The sequence below is a fragment of the Mytilus edulis genome, chromosome 9 (genome assembly GCF_963676685.1).
Source record: "Mytilus edulis chromosome 9, xbMytEdul2.2, whole genome shotgun sequence".
Lineage (NCBI taxonomy): Eukaryota > Metazoa > Mollusca > Bivalvia > Mytilida > Mytilidae > Mytilus > Mytilus edulis.
In genome coordinates, this window is record NC_092352.1 from 67,395,593 (window position 1) to 67,414,172 (window position 18,580).

Here is an 18,580-nt window from a genome sequence, read left to right on the forward strand (position 1 = left end):
GTTGTGTCTTGTGTACTATTATTTGTCTTTTTCTTTTATTGCCATAGCGTTGTCGGTTTGTTTTCGATCTATGAGTTTGAATTTCCCGAACTCGGGTATCTTTCGCATCTCTTTTTAAATTGATCTGTCATTACGCTTGTGTTTGGTTAGTAAATGAATTGCAAGTTCATTGATCAAACTACACTTACGCCCCCGCATATGCATGGCAAATTAATTTTGACTTCCACTTCCCTGACGATAACTTTCATAATTCTAAAATTACATTATTCAAATTATAAAATGTTTTTATTTAAATCGCTGATTTTTCGCACAGTCGCTTTTAAATATCACTAATACATTGTCATTTATACTTCTCAAATTACACCGCAAGAACGACCTTTGTATAATAGAATAGTTATTAGGACACAAGTTTGTCACGCGTAACAACAATTTGTGTACTGTCATCGACATTGAGCAGACTTACTACACACGGAAGTAAACGTATTTTTCAAAATTACGAATTAAGAGTGCAAGGGCAAATTTTGTGGAGGTGGAATTTTCAGGGTTTTACTTTAAAACATATGGGAATGCAATTTTTTTTAATTTTTAAATTAGAATTGTATACTAAATATCACAAAGATATCTAATCTAATTTGAAAGTATATAAAATTTTCATGGTATATTACATACTTTTTGTAGAGCAAGGGACTGTATTTCGGATGGATTTATTTAAACTAAGTCTGTTCATGCAATTAAAAAAGATTAATTATATGTATTGAAAATAATACTAAATTTCACCACTGTATTCTTAAATGCACGTGGCAACCATATTCCCCAGTTTTAAAAGCGTTTTCCTTTATTCTGCGATTGCTCGCCTCTGTTACGCGGCTCCAATTGTAAAAGAATAAATTTTCAAAAGGTTCGGGTTATGAATATTACAAAAATGTACTGATATTCACAACATAATCGATAATAGATATCAGATATATATGAATATACAACATATATAAATACAGTACATTACATTCTTTTACAGGTGGTAAACTCAGGTGATTACAGGTGAATTAATTTACTTATTTATTTATCAATTTTCAGCAGGATAAGTCATTTAATAATCCATAATGCACGTTAAGCATTTAAGGTGGCATTATACAAAGATTTTTTTACTTCAAACCTAGGCCTCTAACCTTTAAAATGCTGTTATTTTCTTAAAACTGCATGTAAATTGATAAAAGAAGTATATATGATAGATAAAAGAATAATCTTTTAAATTATTGCAAAGTGTTTGTTATTCAATCATTATGTAATCAATGATTATGCAATTAATGGCAACAGCTTGGTCATTTCTCCCTAATGAATTTAGCTCTATCATCTCTATAACTATACAGGAAATTTGGACGAAATCTTAATCAACGCAACAAGAGCTACTTAAAGAGTGTTTCAAATTATCGCTATCGTAATCTATTCTCTCATAAATTTACATTAAGTGTAACCATCCTTACCACATGACAGTAGATAACGTTGATTAGGTGTAAAATTTGATCTATACATTCTATGCCAAATCTGAGACACCGTTTTGTAGATAATGGCTCTAGAAGCTACATATAATAAAATCAGCCCTTTCGGGTTATCCATGCTAATTTCAATTGAAAGAGGAAATTTCTTGTAAAATTGTGTAGTCACAGTTAACATTATAAATGATTACGTAATTATTGTAAAATACTAACATTGCATCAATTTGAATGTGTAATCTGTTAGCTATCCATAAATACCACTTTTGTAAATTTTCAAGCATTATAAAAACTGGGAAATTGCAGGTATAAAATCTTTGTATTGTGCTAACTTAAAATCGGAAGTTTATATAGTTTGAAATGAAAAAAGATAGCAAATCCATAGATTAAAAATATTGAGTGCAAACGTAAAATAGTATAATCCCAAAAGGGGGTCTATTGGAATGCGCTCGATATATATATACCCTTTTAAGCTTAAAACAGTCATCTTTTTAAGTTAGTTTTCTCAATTATGTTTATGTTATCTTAATAGTTATCAAAGGTACCAGGATTATAATTTTATACGCCAGACGCGCGTTTCGTCTACATAAGTATCATCGGTGACGCTCAGATCAAAAAAGTTATAAAGCCAAACCAGTATAAAGTGGAAGAGCATTGAGGATCCAATATTCCAAAAAATTGTGCCAATACGGCTAAGGTAATATATCCCTGTGGTAAGAACAACCTTAGTCTTTCGAAAAGTTTTGTTACAGGAATTTATAAAACGACTGATATTCATGTCAACACCGAAGTGTAAATCATGTTTCCATGTATTTTCTGATAATTAATAGGACAAAACTAGTCATGTAGATTCCTCAGTTATAGATTCCTTTCTTTGCTTCTGAATTGTAATTGGTGTCAGAGATGCATTTGGTGCTTGGTTCTTGAAGCGGGACAACTAGCAATGGGCAATACATGTGATATAACAATAACCTTTAAAATACCTGGGACGTAAAACACTTATAACAAAAATACCGAGCTCTGAGATAATTCGAAACAAATTTAGAACATCCGATATTTTTTAAGTTTTTTGGTTAGAATGAATACCCTTCCTTCTTTATCAAAATGAAACAAAACATATTTATTTCTAAGTTCAGAACCCCATAAGATGACAGATACCAAGTAAACTGGAAATATTTCTAGAAATGTAAAAAGTTATTAATAAACCGCGCCTTTTCCCTGTTTTAGCCTTAACTATGGTGGCCGGTTAAGGCCATTTCGCGTTTTCGCTTTTTCGCCTTTCATATTCTATAGGGCGAAAACGCGAAAACGCGAAACTGATTTCGTTTTCCGCCTTTGCGATTTCGTCTTTTCGCGTTTTTACGATATAAATGTTATAACATAACATTTTAAATAAAGTTGGAGAAAACACTATATAGTATAAGTCATTCAAATGATTTAAATTTTTATATATTTAGTTTAGCTTGTGTGAAAAAAGTTTAAAATTTAATACATTATGGAGATAAGACTTTTGTCAAATAAAACTTGGGACAGTTTCGCGAAGCTATCCTAAGAACTGTTATAAGATACTAGAATATCTTATGACCTGTCTTATGACTATATAAGATCTCGCCTCAAAACTATCGTAGGTTGATCTTAACAAAGATATCATTAACCTGTCGCATGTTCTTTTAATTTAAACAAAGAGACCTGAATTTATGGAAAACTCATGTAAATGTAGAAAGTGTTTCCCATATATTACTAAATGCATTGATAAGGTGGCAGAAACCAGTTTTTTTTACAATAAATCTTTAGAATTTCATGGATTTATGATTTTACTTCCTTGAAAATTCATTCAAGCTTATATACAAATAAAATGCATGGTTTCAAGGAACTAAGATGTTTGCGTGCTTATGTAAATATATAGAAAACCTTTAAATGTGGGTGTCTGTCCAGCATGGAGATTTTAAAATTTATAAATGCATTGCAAATAAGGCAAAAAATGTGATGCTCTGATACCAATCTAATGCTCACCTGCAGAATCCTGCTAAAAGCCGACAAGAATCTTAGGCAAAATTCAAGAGATAAAAGATATTTAGTGAATTAGAGCCTTGTCCGAACCTATCCTTACCATCAAAATCTCAAGATATTTTTGTTTACAAAAAAAATGAATATTTCCGCCACTTTGATTGGATGCCGTCAAGTGAGGAGACCAAAATTTTGATATCTGATTGGACCTATATGTGAAGGAAATCCCCACTCTGTGTATGCAACTACTTACTTGTGTAGTACAATAGCCTAGAATTTACATTCATTTATTTTTTCAGTCCACATGTTGCAGTTATTTACCTCAATACTTAACTATAACAAAATTCTGCGTGAGACACTTGTTCTGGTACACAAAAACTGGTACCTGCCACCTAAATATTTCAAATTTTCAAAGATGGAAATTTGTTTATCTACAGGAGACACCAAGGGACATTGGATATACGGATGAAAGCGGTAGACAATCACAACAATCCTCCCCGTGTCAGAAACAGATTAACAATACAAATAGAGAAACTGAATCTGGTCAATTACCAAAAATATTTTAAAATTTCAAAAATATGATTTCAAGCAATAAAAACCAATTCTTCAGAGAACAATTGAAGGCCTTTCCACCTCGATAATAATAAATAAATTTAAAAAAGAAAACAATGTTAGAAAATGTCACTCCGTGTTGATGTAATGTGGTAAATCAAACTGATATAAAAAATAAGATTAATAGGTTTATGCAGAAGTCTTTTAAATTGTTTTATAATGAACCAGAAAGAATTTTAAGCAAAAGTCAAAATCTAGAACGTCAAATTTACCCTTGACCTGACCTCAATTTTGAGATCATAGGTCAGTGATCACAAATCAAAAGACACCAGGTCAATCACTTGTATGGTTGTGAAGAAATACTGATTTCAAATACATAAGGGGAGAAAACTCCAATAAGGGTTAACCAAAACTCTCCGACTTAAATAGGTTTAAGTTGGGCCTTCTTGTAAACAGTAATTTGGCAAACACATCATATTTACCTTAACAGTTTCTTTTAAATAACAATAACAAGCAAAGTTCAAAATTAATAACATGACTTTGACCTTTGGCCTTGAACTCAATTACCTTCAAATAGACACAGGACTTCATATCGAAAGACTGTAGGCCTTTACGACTTATAACGTATGAATTTATCCAGCATATCGCCTATCTTAAATTTTCAAAGGGAAATAACTCCCATATGATGTCTTCCAATCACTCCAGTTAAAATTAACCAAATAATTCTTAAGAGTAGACAAACAATGTGGTGAAAACAGTTTGTTAAAATATTTTACGGTTTTAGAGATATAGCGATAACAAGAAAAGTTGGACGCGGGGAGATAACTCCTATAAGAATAAGTGTTCGGTCACACAAGGTGAGTTTTGAAACCCCCATTACTGTACAACATCATTTGCCAAAAATCCATTCGATATGTTGTAAGACAAAAAAGCATCTCAGACGGCAGAAGAAAAATAGATAATCAGAAGAAAAACTAACGGTTTTTCACAAAAAGTGGAAAGAGCTAATAATAATATCTTTATTTAAAGAGAGTAACTCATTTAGATTAAACCCATTTTGAATTAGGCTCTCTAAATACAACAACAAGATCAGCTTTTGTTAAATAAAAATAAAAATTCTGACCAAAACAATGATTGTGTCAATCTGATTTCTGCCAAATCATCTCTCTGGCTAGGAACAAAACGACAAGGAAAGTTCATTAACCCAAAAGGGATATTATTTACTTAGCTTGACCTTCCTGGTGCTTTGAATAAAGTAATTTCTGAAGTAATGCATCAAGCCTATCAAGGAGGTAAACGGAGAACCATGTCAGAAGTGTCAATTTCTACACCTTATATTGTAAGTCGTGTCATTGGATAAATCGTTTATCCTCCGTATAATGGAAACCCCAGATTATTGCAGACAGCCTTGATAGTATGACGCAGGTTATTCTTTAGTTTTATATGTTATGTCATGTGTACTGTTGTTTGTCTGTCTTTTTTAATTTTTAGCCATGGCGTTGTCAGTTTATTTTTCGTTTAATGAGTTTGACTGTCCCTCTCAGTCTGCTATCTATCGTCCCTCCTTTAGGAACCAAGAAGTGCATAATCATTCTGATAGACAGGGAGTAATCTGAAAGCGTGATTGAATGTCGAACCTGCTGTACAATATTTTATTCCTGTATATAATGTATTCACTGCAACATCATCATCTTTGATTTCGGAACAAACAAACTCAAAGTAAGGAGATCCGTTAAGTTGGATTGGACCAGTAACACATATTGCATCTTTTTTTCTTTCTTTTTTTTTTTATATAAGAGGTATATCTAGTATCGCATTACCTCTTTATCTGCTTTATAACATTGTAGGTAAACGAGGATCCAAGTAATGTAAAAAAAATGAAATTTGAAAACAGACAATAAAGACTATGCATTCGTCAAATGAATATGATCACGCATTACTGTTTAGTTTTTTTTATATATTCCCCACTTTATTAGGCTAGGTAGCAATATATTAGCTTCACATGCATATGCGATATACATTGTCCAACCTATTCGGTATGCAAGAACCATCAGACTTTATAACATGCGCCAGTGTCTGAGCAGAAAGTTAATGAAGCATGTTTATGTCAAAGAACATCTCGTCCTTTTTCTGATAACAATTCTCTGGTAGATACCAAGACCTTGTTGATAAGTATTCAATATCAACTTTAAACTAACACATGATGATATTGCAGAATAGATTCGAGATACTGACTTTGTTTATCATCTTAATAACGTAAACTATAGTTGTTTTATTTGTCTTTCTAAATAATTATCTTAATTTACTGTTTATTCTATTTTTTGTTGTTTCCCTTTAAGCGTGTCTTAATAAGTATACGCCCCGTCATTGTGTTATTGAGCCATAGTCAGGTTTTGAATTCTAGTCTTTCATTTTTGCTTATGTGATTTGTCTGTAGGTTATTTGGTTTTCTTTCTTACCATATTTTGTTTTTGTAGTTAAAGAGTATGACACAATGTTGACTGCAGTATCTATATTTTTGAAATTTTTATCTGTTATTTTTATTTGTGTTATTCACACATTGTTGTCATTATCATGAAATTGTATGCAACTCTTATCAATTTGAGCGGTTATGCTAGGTATAAAACAAGGCTTAACACGTTCGTTTACGTTTTTTTGTTTTCGAGAAATGAAAAAGGAAAATCTTTTGTTTTTCATTTTTTTTTTTTTTTTTTTTTTTTTAATTTAGATTTTTCAAAACGAAAAACATATGGAGGCAAATAGACACGGATCCAGTCATTTAATTTTAAAGATAAGGAAATGCCTATTCCAAGTCAGGAATATGACAGTTGTTGTCCATTTCTTCTATGTATTAGAGCTTTTGATTTTGCTTTTTGGTTAGGGACTTTCCGTTTTAAATTTTCCTTGGGAGTTCCGTATTTATTTATTTTAAAACTGTTTCCAACATAACTTTGGAAAAACCAAGTGAAAATGTATTGCTGAGTATCAATTGCTATTAAAGTAGTGGGGTGAATGAACGCTAGCTTCACGCTAAACACTTATGCACAATTATGAATTAAACCTTCAAATATTCATTCGATAAGGTACAATGTAAAAGTAGCACGTGATGATATGGGTATGTTCTCATTCAATCAACCTGAAAAATTGATAACTTAGATAGCAGTTTTAGTAAATTTTCATATACTGCAAACTCTATGTTAAACAACAAGGACAGAAAAAAACAATATGTTAAGTTTTTTCCAGATATTTCATATATGCCTTGGTATGTACTCAAATGTCAACTTTTAATTATACTTTCATTTAAAACAATTACCGTGCATTGTCAATAAAAGGACATTACTTTCAGATTGTCAAATATGTTTTTCAATTTATATATTTCTTAATTAATTAAAAAAAATAAAAAAATAATAAATAAAGTATTTTGCTCATCATGTATATTTTAATTGGACTAAGAATATCTACAATGTATTTGATAATTGATTAATTCCTTAATAAATAAACGATTTATTCATAATTGTAAAGTAATATCGAAGTCCTTTTAGGCATTTATGGGCAATGACATTATCTTTAAACTCATATATGAACAGATTTTTCATTTCACAAGGAAAAATAAAATCAATTTTGATCAAGACTTTATTGTTCCTTTATTTTCCGCGTTGTAATCATAAAAATATTTGTTCTTTGTCATATTCATATCTCCGCGATATAGTTTATGTGAGCTGATGCAAATCTAACAGTCTTATTTATATATATATATAATAATATTAAGAAATTTACGAAAAACAAATACTCACCGTTTGATTGATTATTAACACATCTCGATGTTATATCTTGGTGGTTAAATTTCAACTCTATAAAATAGTCTTTTCAGTCAGTTGAATACCGTACTAACAATACCGAAGGTGTAATTACCACGGTTGATAATGTGGACTTGGAGTATTTGTAACTAGTTTAGTCCTAGTATCATGGGAGGCGTGTGTATGAGGGGATGATTTCAATACAGCTATTTCGATTGAGTAAATACCGAATTTTGCAAGTTGTTTTCATGTATTTATTCTATGTTTTGCTTTTGATGATTTGATGATTTGAATGATATGTTTATTCAAACATTTTTTTTTTCAGGATTTGGTTTTGCAAGCGCCGCTAGATGTAATTTCAACAAATCATCTGAGGAAAATTCTGATAGACAAAAGTACTGCTCCTATGGTTGTTGTTTTAAAAGCATAGATAATGTATGCTGTCCTAAAACTTTGTAAGTTTGTTAGTCAGAAAAATGTCATTTTGATATTTACGTAAAATACAAATAGAAAAAATTATTATCTCAACGTGACAATCTTATCTCACGAATTCCCTTAGGACTCATAGCAATAAATTCTACGTGTATTTAAAGATAGACGAAAAATAGCAAGAGGGTTTAATTTGTAGAAAATACAAAGTTGGAAAAATTTAAATTGTAGAAGTTAAAACAAGAGGCGGAAGTTATTAAAAGGAGAATTATAACACAAAATACAAAGAGAGGTACAACAGCTTACAATACACGGCATATGATAACTAAAGACTAAGCAACACGAACCACACCATCAACGACGGGATGATCAGATGCTCTGCAAATGTAAATAAAGGCAACAGTAGTATGCCGCTGTTTGAAAGTCATAAATCGATTGAGAGAAAACTAATCCGGGTTACAAACTAAAAACGAGGGAACCACATTACAGAACACTGAAATGCAACAAAACACTTAAAACAATACAACGTACATAGAAACGTACTACCGGTATCAGATAATAACTGTCATATGAAAACCTATGTTATCAGATGCTTTGCAAGTGTACACCTAATTATTCTGCTCTACAAATTTTACATTGGATATAACGTACTGATACCACAGTTACAACTAAGTCTACTTCATTTCTGTTCTCTCATTTTGACAATTTGGTCAATTGAAATCAAAACTTAATGAAATAACAGATCACCTTTCCTTATTCAAAATCAAAACGGAAAACAACATGTTTTGTAAACCTCGGGGTATCTTAAACTGTCCTATGGATTTTGACCTTGAGATATACATATGTACAAAGCATTCTAATGCTTTAGTTCATATTGCGTTTGTTTTTCTTTTTTAAGGTCTATCGGAGTTTATGCTGGAATGGCAGTAGGCGGTCTTGTATTTTTTATTTTAGTTGCTTTCTGTTGGTGTTATTGCTGTAGGTCGAAAAAATCCAAAGATGAACAAACCGAGGAAAACCCTCAACCAGCAATGCCTTACACGCCTTATACTGTAGGACCTGGTAAGCAAACATACATTACTTTTCTACATTGGTTAGAGGTATAGGGGGAGGGTTAAGATCTCACAAACATGTTTAACCCCGCCGCATTTTTGCGCCTGTCCCAAGTCAGGAGCCTCTGGCCTTTGTTAGTCTTGTATTATTTTAATTTTAGTTTCTTGTGTACAATTTGGAAATAAGTATGGCATTCATTATCACTGAACTAGTATATATTTGTTTAGGGGCCAGCTGAAGGACGCCTCCGGGTGCGGGAATTTTTCGCTACATTGAAGACCTGTTGGTGACCTTCTGCTGTTGTTTTTTATTTGGTCGGGTTGTTGTCTCTTTGACACATTCCCCATTTCCATTCTCAATTTTATTCATTTAAGTACGGAGGGCACTGGTTAAAGATCTTTGTTATTGTTAGAGAAAGAAGTTTGATCTTTTTAAAATTCTTCGGACATCCAATTTGATAACTTAAAAGTATTTGCAAGGGCAAACTTGTTAGCCGTAATAGATTTATGAGATTAGATTTACGGTATTAGCGACTTCATAAGCAGAGAAGTCCAACTTAGTCATGTTAGTTTCTAGCATGTGTATATACCTCAGACATTGCCATATTGTGTTAAGTTTAAGAGAAAAAAGAATGCCATGCCTAGTTAGTTTCATACATTTTGTATATAAAAGTAAAATCACAAAAATAATGATCTCCGAGAAAAATTTAAAAAGAAAAGTCCCTAATCATAAGTCATGTTTTTTTAAAGTATTAAAATAAACATTTTCACTCAGATAACATATTCTTTCAGCTTATTTGAAATTAACTTTAAATATTGTTAACATTTTGTAACTAACAGTGGTATTAAAGATCGAAATCAATTTTCCCTTTAAATTAAAAAAAAATAGAATGATTTTAAAATGATTATTTTGATATTAGTTTTATAAGAAAAAATATGACATTACTTTAGACTACTGACAAAATTATTTGCTTGAAGGTAAAAAAAAAGAGAACGTCAATTCGAAAAATAGGAGTTTGGATTACTTCTATTATATCGTTTTTAGCTCACCTGTCCCGAAGGGCCAAGTGAGCTTTTCTCAACACTTTGCGTGCGGCGTCCGTCGTCGTTGTCCGTAGTTAGCTTTCACAAAAATCTTCTCCTCTAAAACTACTGGGCCAAATTTTACCAAACTTGGCCATAATCATCATTGGGTTATCTAGTTTAAAAAATGTGTGGCGTGACCCGGCCAACCAAAGCATTAAGAGCAAATCAGACAGGGGTAAAATTGTTTATCAGGTAAAGATCTAGGTTTCCTGATATTTTCAGACAAATCGGACAAATGGTTGTTGGGTTGCTGCCCCTAAATTGGCAATTTTAAGGAAATTATATCGTTTTTTGGCTATTATCTTGAATATTATTATAGATAGAGATTAACTGTAAACAGCAATAATGTTCAGCAAAGTAAGATCTACAAATAAGTTAATATGACTAAAATGGTCAGTTGACCCTTAAGGAGTTATTGCCCTTTATAGTATTTTTTTACCTATTTTTCGTAATTTGTTTCTCATCTTAAACAAAAATCTTCTCTCCTAAAACTACTGGTCCGAATTTAACCATACTTGGCAATAATCATCATTGAGGATCTAGTTTAGAAAATGTGTGCGGTGACCCAGCCAACCAACGAAGATGGCTGCCATGGCTAAAATAGAACATATGGGTAAAATGCAGATTTTGGCTTATAACTCTGAAACCTAAGCATTAAGAGCAATTCAGACATGGGGGTTTAATTGTTTTGCAAGTCAAGATCTATCTGCTCTGAAATTTTCAGATGAATTCAACAGCCCCTAAATTGGAAATTTTTAAGGAAATCTTGCTATTTTTGGTTGTTAGCATGAATACTATTATAGAAAGAGATAAACTGTAAACAGTAATAATGTTCAGCAAAGTAAGATCCACAAATAAGTCACATGACCAAAAAGGTAAGTTGATCCCTAAAGGAGTTATTGCCCTTTATAGTCAATTTTTAATAATTTTGTAAATTTTAACAAAATAGTTTCCTCTGTAGATAATAGGCCAAGTTCATTATAAATTGAGATAATTGTAAGAAGTAAGAATTTCAGTAAAGTAAGATCTACAAACACATCACCATCACCCAAACACAATTTTGTCATGAATCCATCTGTGTCCTATGTTTAATATGCACATAGACCAAGGTGAGCGACACAGGCTCTTAAGAGCCTCTAGTTTTTTTCTTCTTTAAATTGTGCAAGATTGATTCGAAAACAATAATATTCGGAAACCAAGTACAGTTATATAGTTCTCATCCCAACGCAGGGATTTACAAATAAATGAAATGATACGCTTGTTTAACAGAAGAAGGATATCGTTTCATTTATTTGCTTAACATTCAAACCATAAAGAGATCCAGTTTGCTGTAAATATATATATATATATATATATATATATATATATGTACGTCTGAGTCAGTGACAACTCTACAACAGATGTATCCATCGGATCGCCATCAATGATGGTGATACATGGCTGTGTACATAATGTATATACAACTCGTCTAAACATCAACCCAACAATGTTAGATCTGTAAATTTGCTTTCGCAAATTTTTGGTTCTTCCCTCGCCGGGATTCGAACCCATGCTACTGTGATATCGTGACACCAAATCGCCTGCACTGCAGCCGTCCCGCTAGACCACACGACCACCTGGGCTCTCAAAAAAAGAGCTTTCGCTGGCCGTGTGTTACCTTTCCACGTCAGTTTTAATCTAGCGGCGTACTGCAGTACATGATATATAAGGCATGAAGATGTTATTGTTACAGATCAGCTAAATTATCTATAGTAAAGGATCCTACAAATTAATGTAATATACAGTCACAGAAAATAATTATATTTATAAGTACGTCTGAGTCAGTGACAACTCTACAACAGATGTATCCATCGGATCGCCATCAATGATGGTGATACATGGCTGTGTACATAATGTATATACAACTCGTCTAAACATCAACCCAACAATGTTAGATCTGTAAATTTGCTTTCGCAAATTTTTGGTTCTTCCCTCGCCGGGATTCGAACCCATGCTACTGTGATATCGTGACACCAAATCGCCTGCACTGCAGCCGTCCCGCTAGACCACACGACCACCTGGGCTCTCAAAAAAAGAGCTTTCGCTGGCCGTGTGTTACCTTTCCACGTCAGTTTTAATCTAGCGGCGTACTGCAGTACATGATATATAAGGCATGAAGATGTTATTGTTACAGATCAGCTAAATTATCTATAGTAAAGGATCCTACAAATTAATGTAATATACAGTCACAGAAAATAATTATATTTATAAGTACGTCTGAGTCAGTGACAACTCTACAACAGATGTATCCATCGGATCGCCATCAATGATGGTGATACATGGCTGTGTACATAATGTATATACAACTCGTCTAAACATCAACCCAACAATGTTAGATCTGTAAATTTGCTTTCGCAAATTTTTGGTTCTTCCCTCGCCGGGATTCGAACCCATGCTACTGTGATATCGTGACACCAAATCGCCTGCACTGCAGCCGTCCCGCTAGACCACACGACCACCTGGGCTCTCAAAAAAAGAGCTTTCGCTGGCCGTGTGTTACCTTTCCACGTCAGTTTTAATCTAGCGGCGTACTGCAGTAGCATGGGTTCGAATCCCGGCGAGGGAAGAACCAAAAATTTGCGAAAGCAAATTTACAGATCTAACATTGTTGGGTTGATGTTTAGACGAGTTGTATATACATTATGTACACAGCCATGTATCACCATCATTGATGGCGATCCGATGGATACATCTGTTGTAGAGTTGTCACTGACTCAGACGTACTTATAAATATAATTATTTTCTGTGACTGTATATTACATTAATTTGTAGGATCCTTTACTATAGATAATTTAGCTGATCTGTAACAATAACATCTTCATGCCTTATATATCATGTACTGCAGTACGCCGCTAGATTAAAACTGACGTGGAAAGGTAACACACGGCCAGCGAAAGCTCTTTTTTTGAGAGCCCAGGTGGTCGTGTGGTCTAGCGGGACGGCTGCAGTGCAGGCGATTTGGTGTCACGATATCACAGTAGCATGGGTTCGAATCCCGGCGAGGGAAGAACCAAAAATTTGCGAAAGCAAATTTACAGATCTAACATTGTTGGGTTGATGTTTAGACGAGTTGTATATATATATATATATATATATATATAGAAAAATAGCATGAACACCCTATGATAAACATTGAAATTATGAAACAGATACAAAAGATATCCTACTCTAGTCATTCGTAAATATGTCTATGTAAAGGTATCAACCTCGTTTTTATAACAAAAAGAGATGTGTTATAATAGCAAAAAAAAACACCACAAGAAATAGTAGGACGGGGATGCACCGATGTAAGTCCAAGAACTGCCTTAAAAAGAAATAAAAAGCACAACAATGTCTCTTTGTAACCAATATACTAGTAAGTGGGTTTCATTTTGTAAGTTAATTTGTGATGGTGGCAAATGTATGGCAAATCTGTAAAATATATGAACAATTTATCTTGGATAGCTGCTAATAAAGATGAATGTCCTCTATCAAAAACAGTACGTTGATAACTATTGGATATTGTTAAGTGTATTATGAAGCCTGTTAATTTGGATGTTTAACCTAGTATGTAATCTTTTATTTTGAAACAGGCATTATTATGCTATAAGGCTTTCAAACATTTCAAGGAATGCTCACCATATTTTTCTTTAAATAGGGGTACAAACAACAAAATAGAAAATAACAACCCTGAACAAAAATCCTTTTTTTGATTCGATATGAATTAATTTAATGTATTTAAAAGAATTGACACAAATTGTTGCATTTTATTTAAGGTGCACATCCTCATGGAATGACAAACAACAACTTTGCTGGAGGTTATGATTTACCAATGCAAAATGCACATCCTGGAGGATATAATGCACCAATGCACAATGCACCTCACGGAGGATATAATGCATCAATGCACAATGCACATCCCGGAGGATATAATGCACAAATGCACAATGCACATCCGGGAGGATATAACGCACCAGTACATACAGCGCCAGATATCAAAAGTAAGAAGAGCTCAGTACAATCATCACTAAAGCATGCAAAGACTGGATTTAATATTGCGAAAAAGGTATATAAAACTGGGAGCAAAATAAGCAAGCACTTTAATGTAATGGATGATGATGACACAGAATATAACCATACGTTTGAGTAATGAATAAAAAATATGGGTTTGTGTGTGAACAATTTAGCGTCGTTTGGAATAACAAAATTCTGAGTTAAAGTATGAGTTGTCTGTACACATCTTAGCGTACATGTTGGCTTCTTATTTAAAAAAAAGCTTTTTATCAAAATATAATTATTGACGAATCCTTGTCATTATTTTCTTTCTTTGAGCCTCTGACATTCTTTGGAGTTTGTATTGCTTTTGAACACGTTACATAGTAACAGGTGATAATATGACGTTTTTGAGGTTACAATTGGAGATACAGACGACGTATATAACCCTGCAGTTTCCTGAATATATACTGACATTGATATGTTGGTATCCAATCATAGAACTCGACACATTTATAATCCGTAATTTATAGCATTAACACAGAAAAACTGTTTCCGTCTTTTCACTGCATGAACATTTGGTAGACTTTAGAGTATTTGAAATAAGATAGAAAGAAAATACCAAAAGAGAATTGAAAAATATCCTATCAAAAATATGAAAACAACAACATCAAGGTAAAAAAACCCAAATACGATTAACGGACAAACAAAAATAGCAACAAACATAACATAGAAAACTAAAGACTGATCAATACGAACCTCACAAAATACCTGGATGAACTCATGAGTCGGATTCACAAAGACATAGAAAAAATTAGTAAAATAGATCGTAAGTCATAAACATTTCAATATTTTAACGATCAATTGTAGTCGCACGGGTTTATTTTTCGCGAAAGCTACCCTAGAATGTTTAGCACCCATTGTATTTTTTTAGTACAATGTATGTATAATTACTGTAATAAGTAATGGTCGATAATATCACCATCGCAAAACTACAAGTGGAAAAGAAAGATACTAAAGAGACATTCAATCTCACAAAACACAAGCGCCATGGCTGAAGAAAGAAAACGGATCAAAGGACAATATCTATAGAACATCACACAAAACAGAACATAGAAAACCAAAGACTACGCAACACGAATCCAATCGAAACTGGGGGTGAGCTCAGGTGATCCAACAGGGTAAGCAGATCCTGCTCTGCTGGTGGCACATGTCGTATTCCTAAAACTAGTACAACTCGGTGATTAGTCTATGAAAAATTAGGGGTGATTTCAGGTACTCCGAACGGGTAAGCAGATCCTGCTCCATATTTGGCACCCATCGAGTTTCTCATGTCATAAAAAACAATCCAGTAAGTAGTCTTCTCCGGTAGGTCACATTCATGAAAGGGAAGGGGATTGTAGTTACGACGTAAGGAACATATCCGATACCATATGTGAAACGGTTATTCCATATCGGTCAACTCGTGATGACGTCCGTAAAATTTGCGAAGGGATGATTTCAACTTCACCTTTTGGAATTATTCCTGGGATCATAAATCCATAGTATTTCGAAAAATATTTTTTAGATTTATTTGCAAGACCATATGAATGATAATTCATGTCGAATCCGAAGTGCTAATACGAAGGTTGTTAAAATTCTCTAGGATGATACCTCTACCAGCAGTCGCATTGATCCACTTGTAGTACATAAACTCATTGTAGATAATAGGATTAAAGTTGTATATGTTTTCTCATAAGCAGTTATTCTCGGTCAAGAAAATCACGAATTCACAAAGCAATCCTATTTTTGCCGAAAATTTTCAGTTAACTATTGCACAATAAAAAAATAACTTGCTTTAGTGCATATGTCTTTGAAAGAGCTGCAGAATATGTTTTTACCCTTCAGAATCACATACGGGGATGTAGAATTGTAATAGAATGTGTTGTATCAGGTTTACAGGGTTTGCCCCACAAATAGAACTAAATAAAAATGACTACCTTTTACTGTATCACTTCATACAATTCCCGTGACAATATCTTTCAAGATAAGCTGCATCAAAGTTACATTATGGGATGTACTTCAACTGGTTAGTACCGCTTGGCACTTTTTATGTTTTTGATTAGAGCGCCACTCATGAGTCTTCAGTTGACGGAAAGAGCGTCTGCTAAAGAAAACTTATATCGTATTACTTGGATGAGTTTATTTATAAGTTTATAGTTTGCTTTGAGGAGATTACTTTGGACATGCATCTCACATTTTCCCTCTCCAGTCCATTGTGTAAAATAATTAGAAATTTTTAAAATTATTGTATAGAGAACAAATATAATAGCACTTCATTTAGTGATGAACAGGACCATAAAATAGATAAAAAATTATATCATTTCAATTCATATGTTTTGTGGACAATCATATCTTTCATCGGTATTAATAATCTCGATAAATATATATATTCAAACTAAACCGTTTGATAAACTACTTGTACTGTGTTTTGACGAAGAGATTCATACAAAAAGTTAAAAAAAAACAAGTCCGTAATAAAAATGCTAAAATCAAAGAGTTAAGCACATCAAACAAATGAATAACAACTGTCATATTCCGGACGTAGAACAGTAATTTTTTTTTTGGAGAACGTGGTGGATTAAACCAAGTTTCATAACAAGCTAAACCTGTCACTTGTATGACAGTCGCATAAGATTCCATTAAATTGACAACTTTATGTAAACAGAACAGACAAACATAATAGGAAATATGTCAATAGCAGGTGTGCAACAGTGAACGTTGTGTTATAATCTTAATAAATATATAAAAAAAAGTTAAGTGAAAGCTTACGATTTTATGAAAAAACTATCATATTTCAAGGAAAAGCATTGCATGAGTATTGACAATTCCACCAGATACTATCTGCTCTTGACGATAAATAACATGACGATATCGCTGTCCGTTGAATTTTCTTGATACGTGTCTATTGATATTATTACCATGCAATCACAAACTTGTCTTAATATCTCAGGGTATTACAACCACGTCTGCTGCCAATATAATAGAATATCAAATAGTAAGACGTGTTCATCAAACTGTTTGTTACATGCCATACTTCAAACACTCGAATTTCTACATGCATAAGCTTCAATGATATTAATTTTATCATAATAAAACACAGGCACCCAGTTATATCGCTACAAACAAATCTTTCTGTAATGAAAATATAACTGCAGTTGTTCCCCTTTGCATATGTTATTTGATAAATACTAAAATCTAATTATTCTATAACTTATTCTGATATTTCAACTCTCTTTAAAATTCAACTGCCAAAACACGGAACAACCTCCTCTCGGTTAAAAAAGTCATTCTGAAGCATTGGAGTGAATCATGTTTTAAACCTTAACAACTGCATACATGGGGGAGACTAAACAATTGTGTTCGCCCTGTCAATTCTCTATAAATCCGTCTATGGCTTCCGATTTTGAGTCTTAACATAAGGAACCAATCCTGTCTAGATTTTTGTTCAAAGAACTATCAAATATATCTACAGTAGTTGGTGCCCATAAAGAATTGATAAAATAATAGATGTGCGTAGACAATCGTAAATATTCATAATCGATCAATTTGCATATCATTTGCTTGGATAATTTTGATTTTATTCATAAAAGGGTATTTGTCAAGTTTTAGGACAATATTTCAAAATCGCATTAAGCAGTTTCTTGAAATTTTGAGACTTGTTTTCACCTATTGAAATAAGTAACCCCTTTTTCACAATTTTTTTAATGATTTTGAGCAGGTTTTCGTTGCAAAATCGTTTTTTTTTTTTTTGTCAATATGCACAACTGTGCGTGTACAAGACTTTATTTTGAAGATGGGGGGGGGGGGGGGGGGGTTATTTGAGCAGTGCTAACAGTATTTGAGGTTGATCATTTCAAGTGTAGAAGAATTTATATGAATTTCTCCGTTATTTCACAAAATAATGATATTTAAAAAAAAAGCTGTTCATATTTGAAAGAGAGACGAAAGATACCAAAGGGACAGTGAAATCTATTTTACATTCAAAACGACAATAACAGAAGTAAATATCTACAGTTTAAAGACTATATTTGCAATAGGTAAATACAAAACAATGTATTGTGGTTACATTATATTCACTGTAAACAGTGTGTGAATATGTTGATCTTATTTGATG

General features: G+C 32.8%; 1 protein-coding gene across 2 annotated transcripts; it reads left to right on the forward strand.

The window, feature by feature from the left end:
* The first annotated feature begins 7,181 nt into the window (after positions 1–7,181).
* LOC139488853 (uncharacterized) lies at positions 7,182–14,730 on the forward strand. 2 transcript variants are annotated; one of them, XM_071274801.1, is made up of 4 exons: positions 7,182–7,311; positions 8,172–8,301; positions 9,174–9,337; positions 14,208–14,730. In XM_071274801.1, exons 1-4 carry the CDS (start codon positions 7,275–7,277, stop codon positions 14,579–14,581), a joined length of 705 nt encoding a protein of 234 aa, XP_071130902.1. In that variant the 5' UTR covers positions 7,182–7,274; the 3' UTR covers positions 14,582–14,730. The 2 variants fall into 2 exon arrangements, with proteins under 2 accessions (XP_071130902.1, XP_071130903.1); XM_071274802.1 differs by lacking the exon at positions 7,182–7,311 and adding an exon at positions 7,998–8,065.
* Positions 14,731–18,580: the final 3,850 nt, after the last annotated feature.

Coding starts and splice junctions, on each gene's coding strand:
- LOC139488853 (XM_071274801.1), top strand. CDS start 7,275: ATGTTAAGTTTTTTCCAGATATTTCATATATGCCTTG. Junction 8,302..9,173: donor GTATGCTGTCCTAAAACTTT/GTAAGTTTGTTA, acceptor TTCTTTTTTAAG/GTCTATCGGAGTTTATGCTG. Junction 9,338..14,207: donor GCCTTATACTGTAGGACCTG/GTAAGCAAACAT, acceptor ATTTTATTTAAG/GTGCACATCCTCATGGAATG.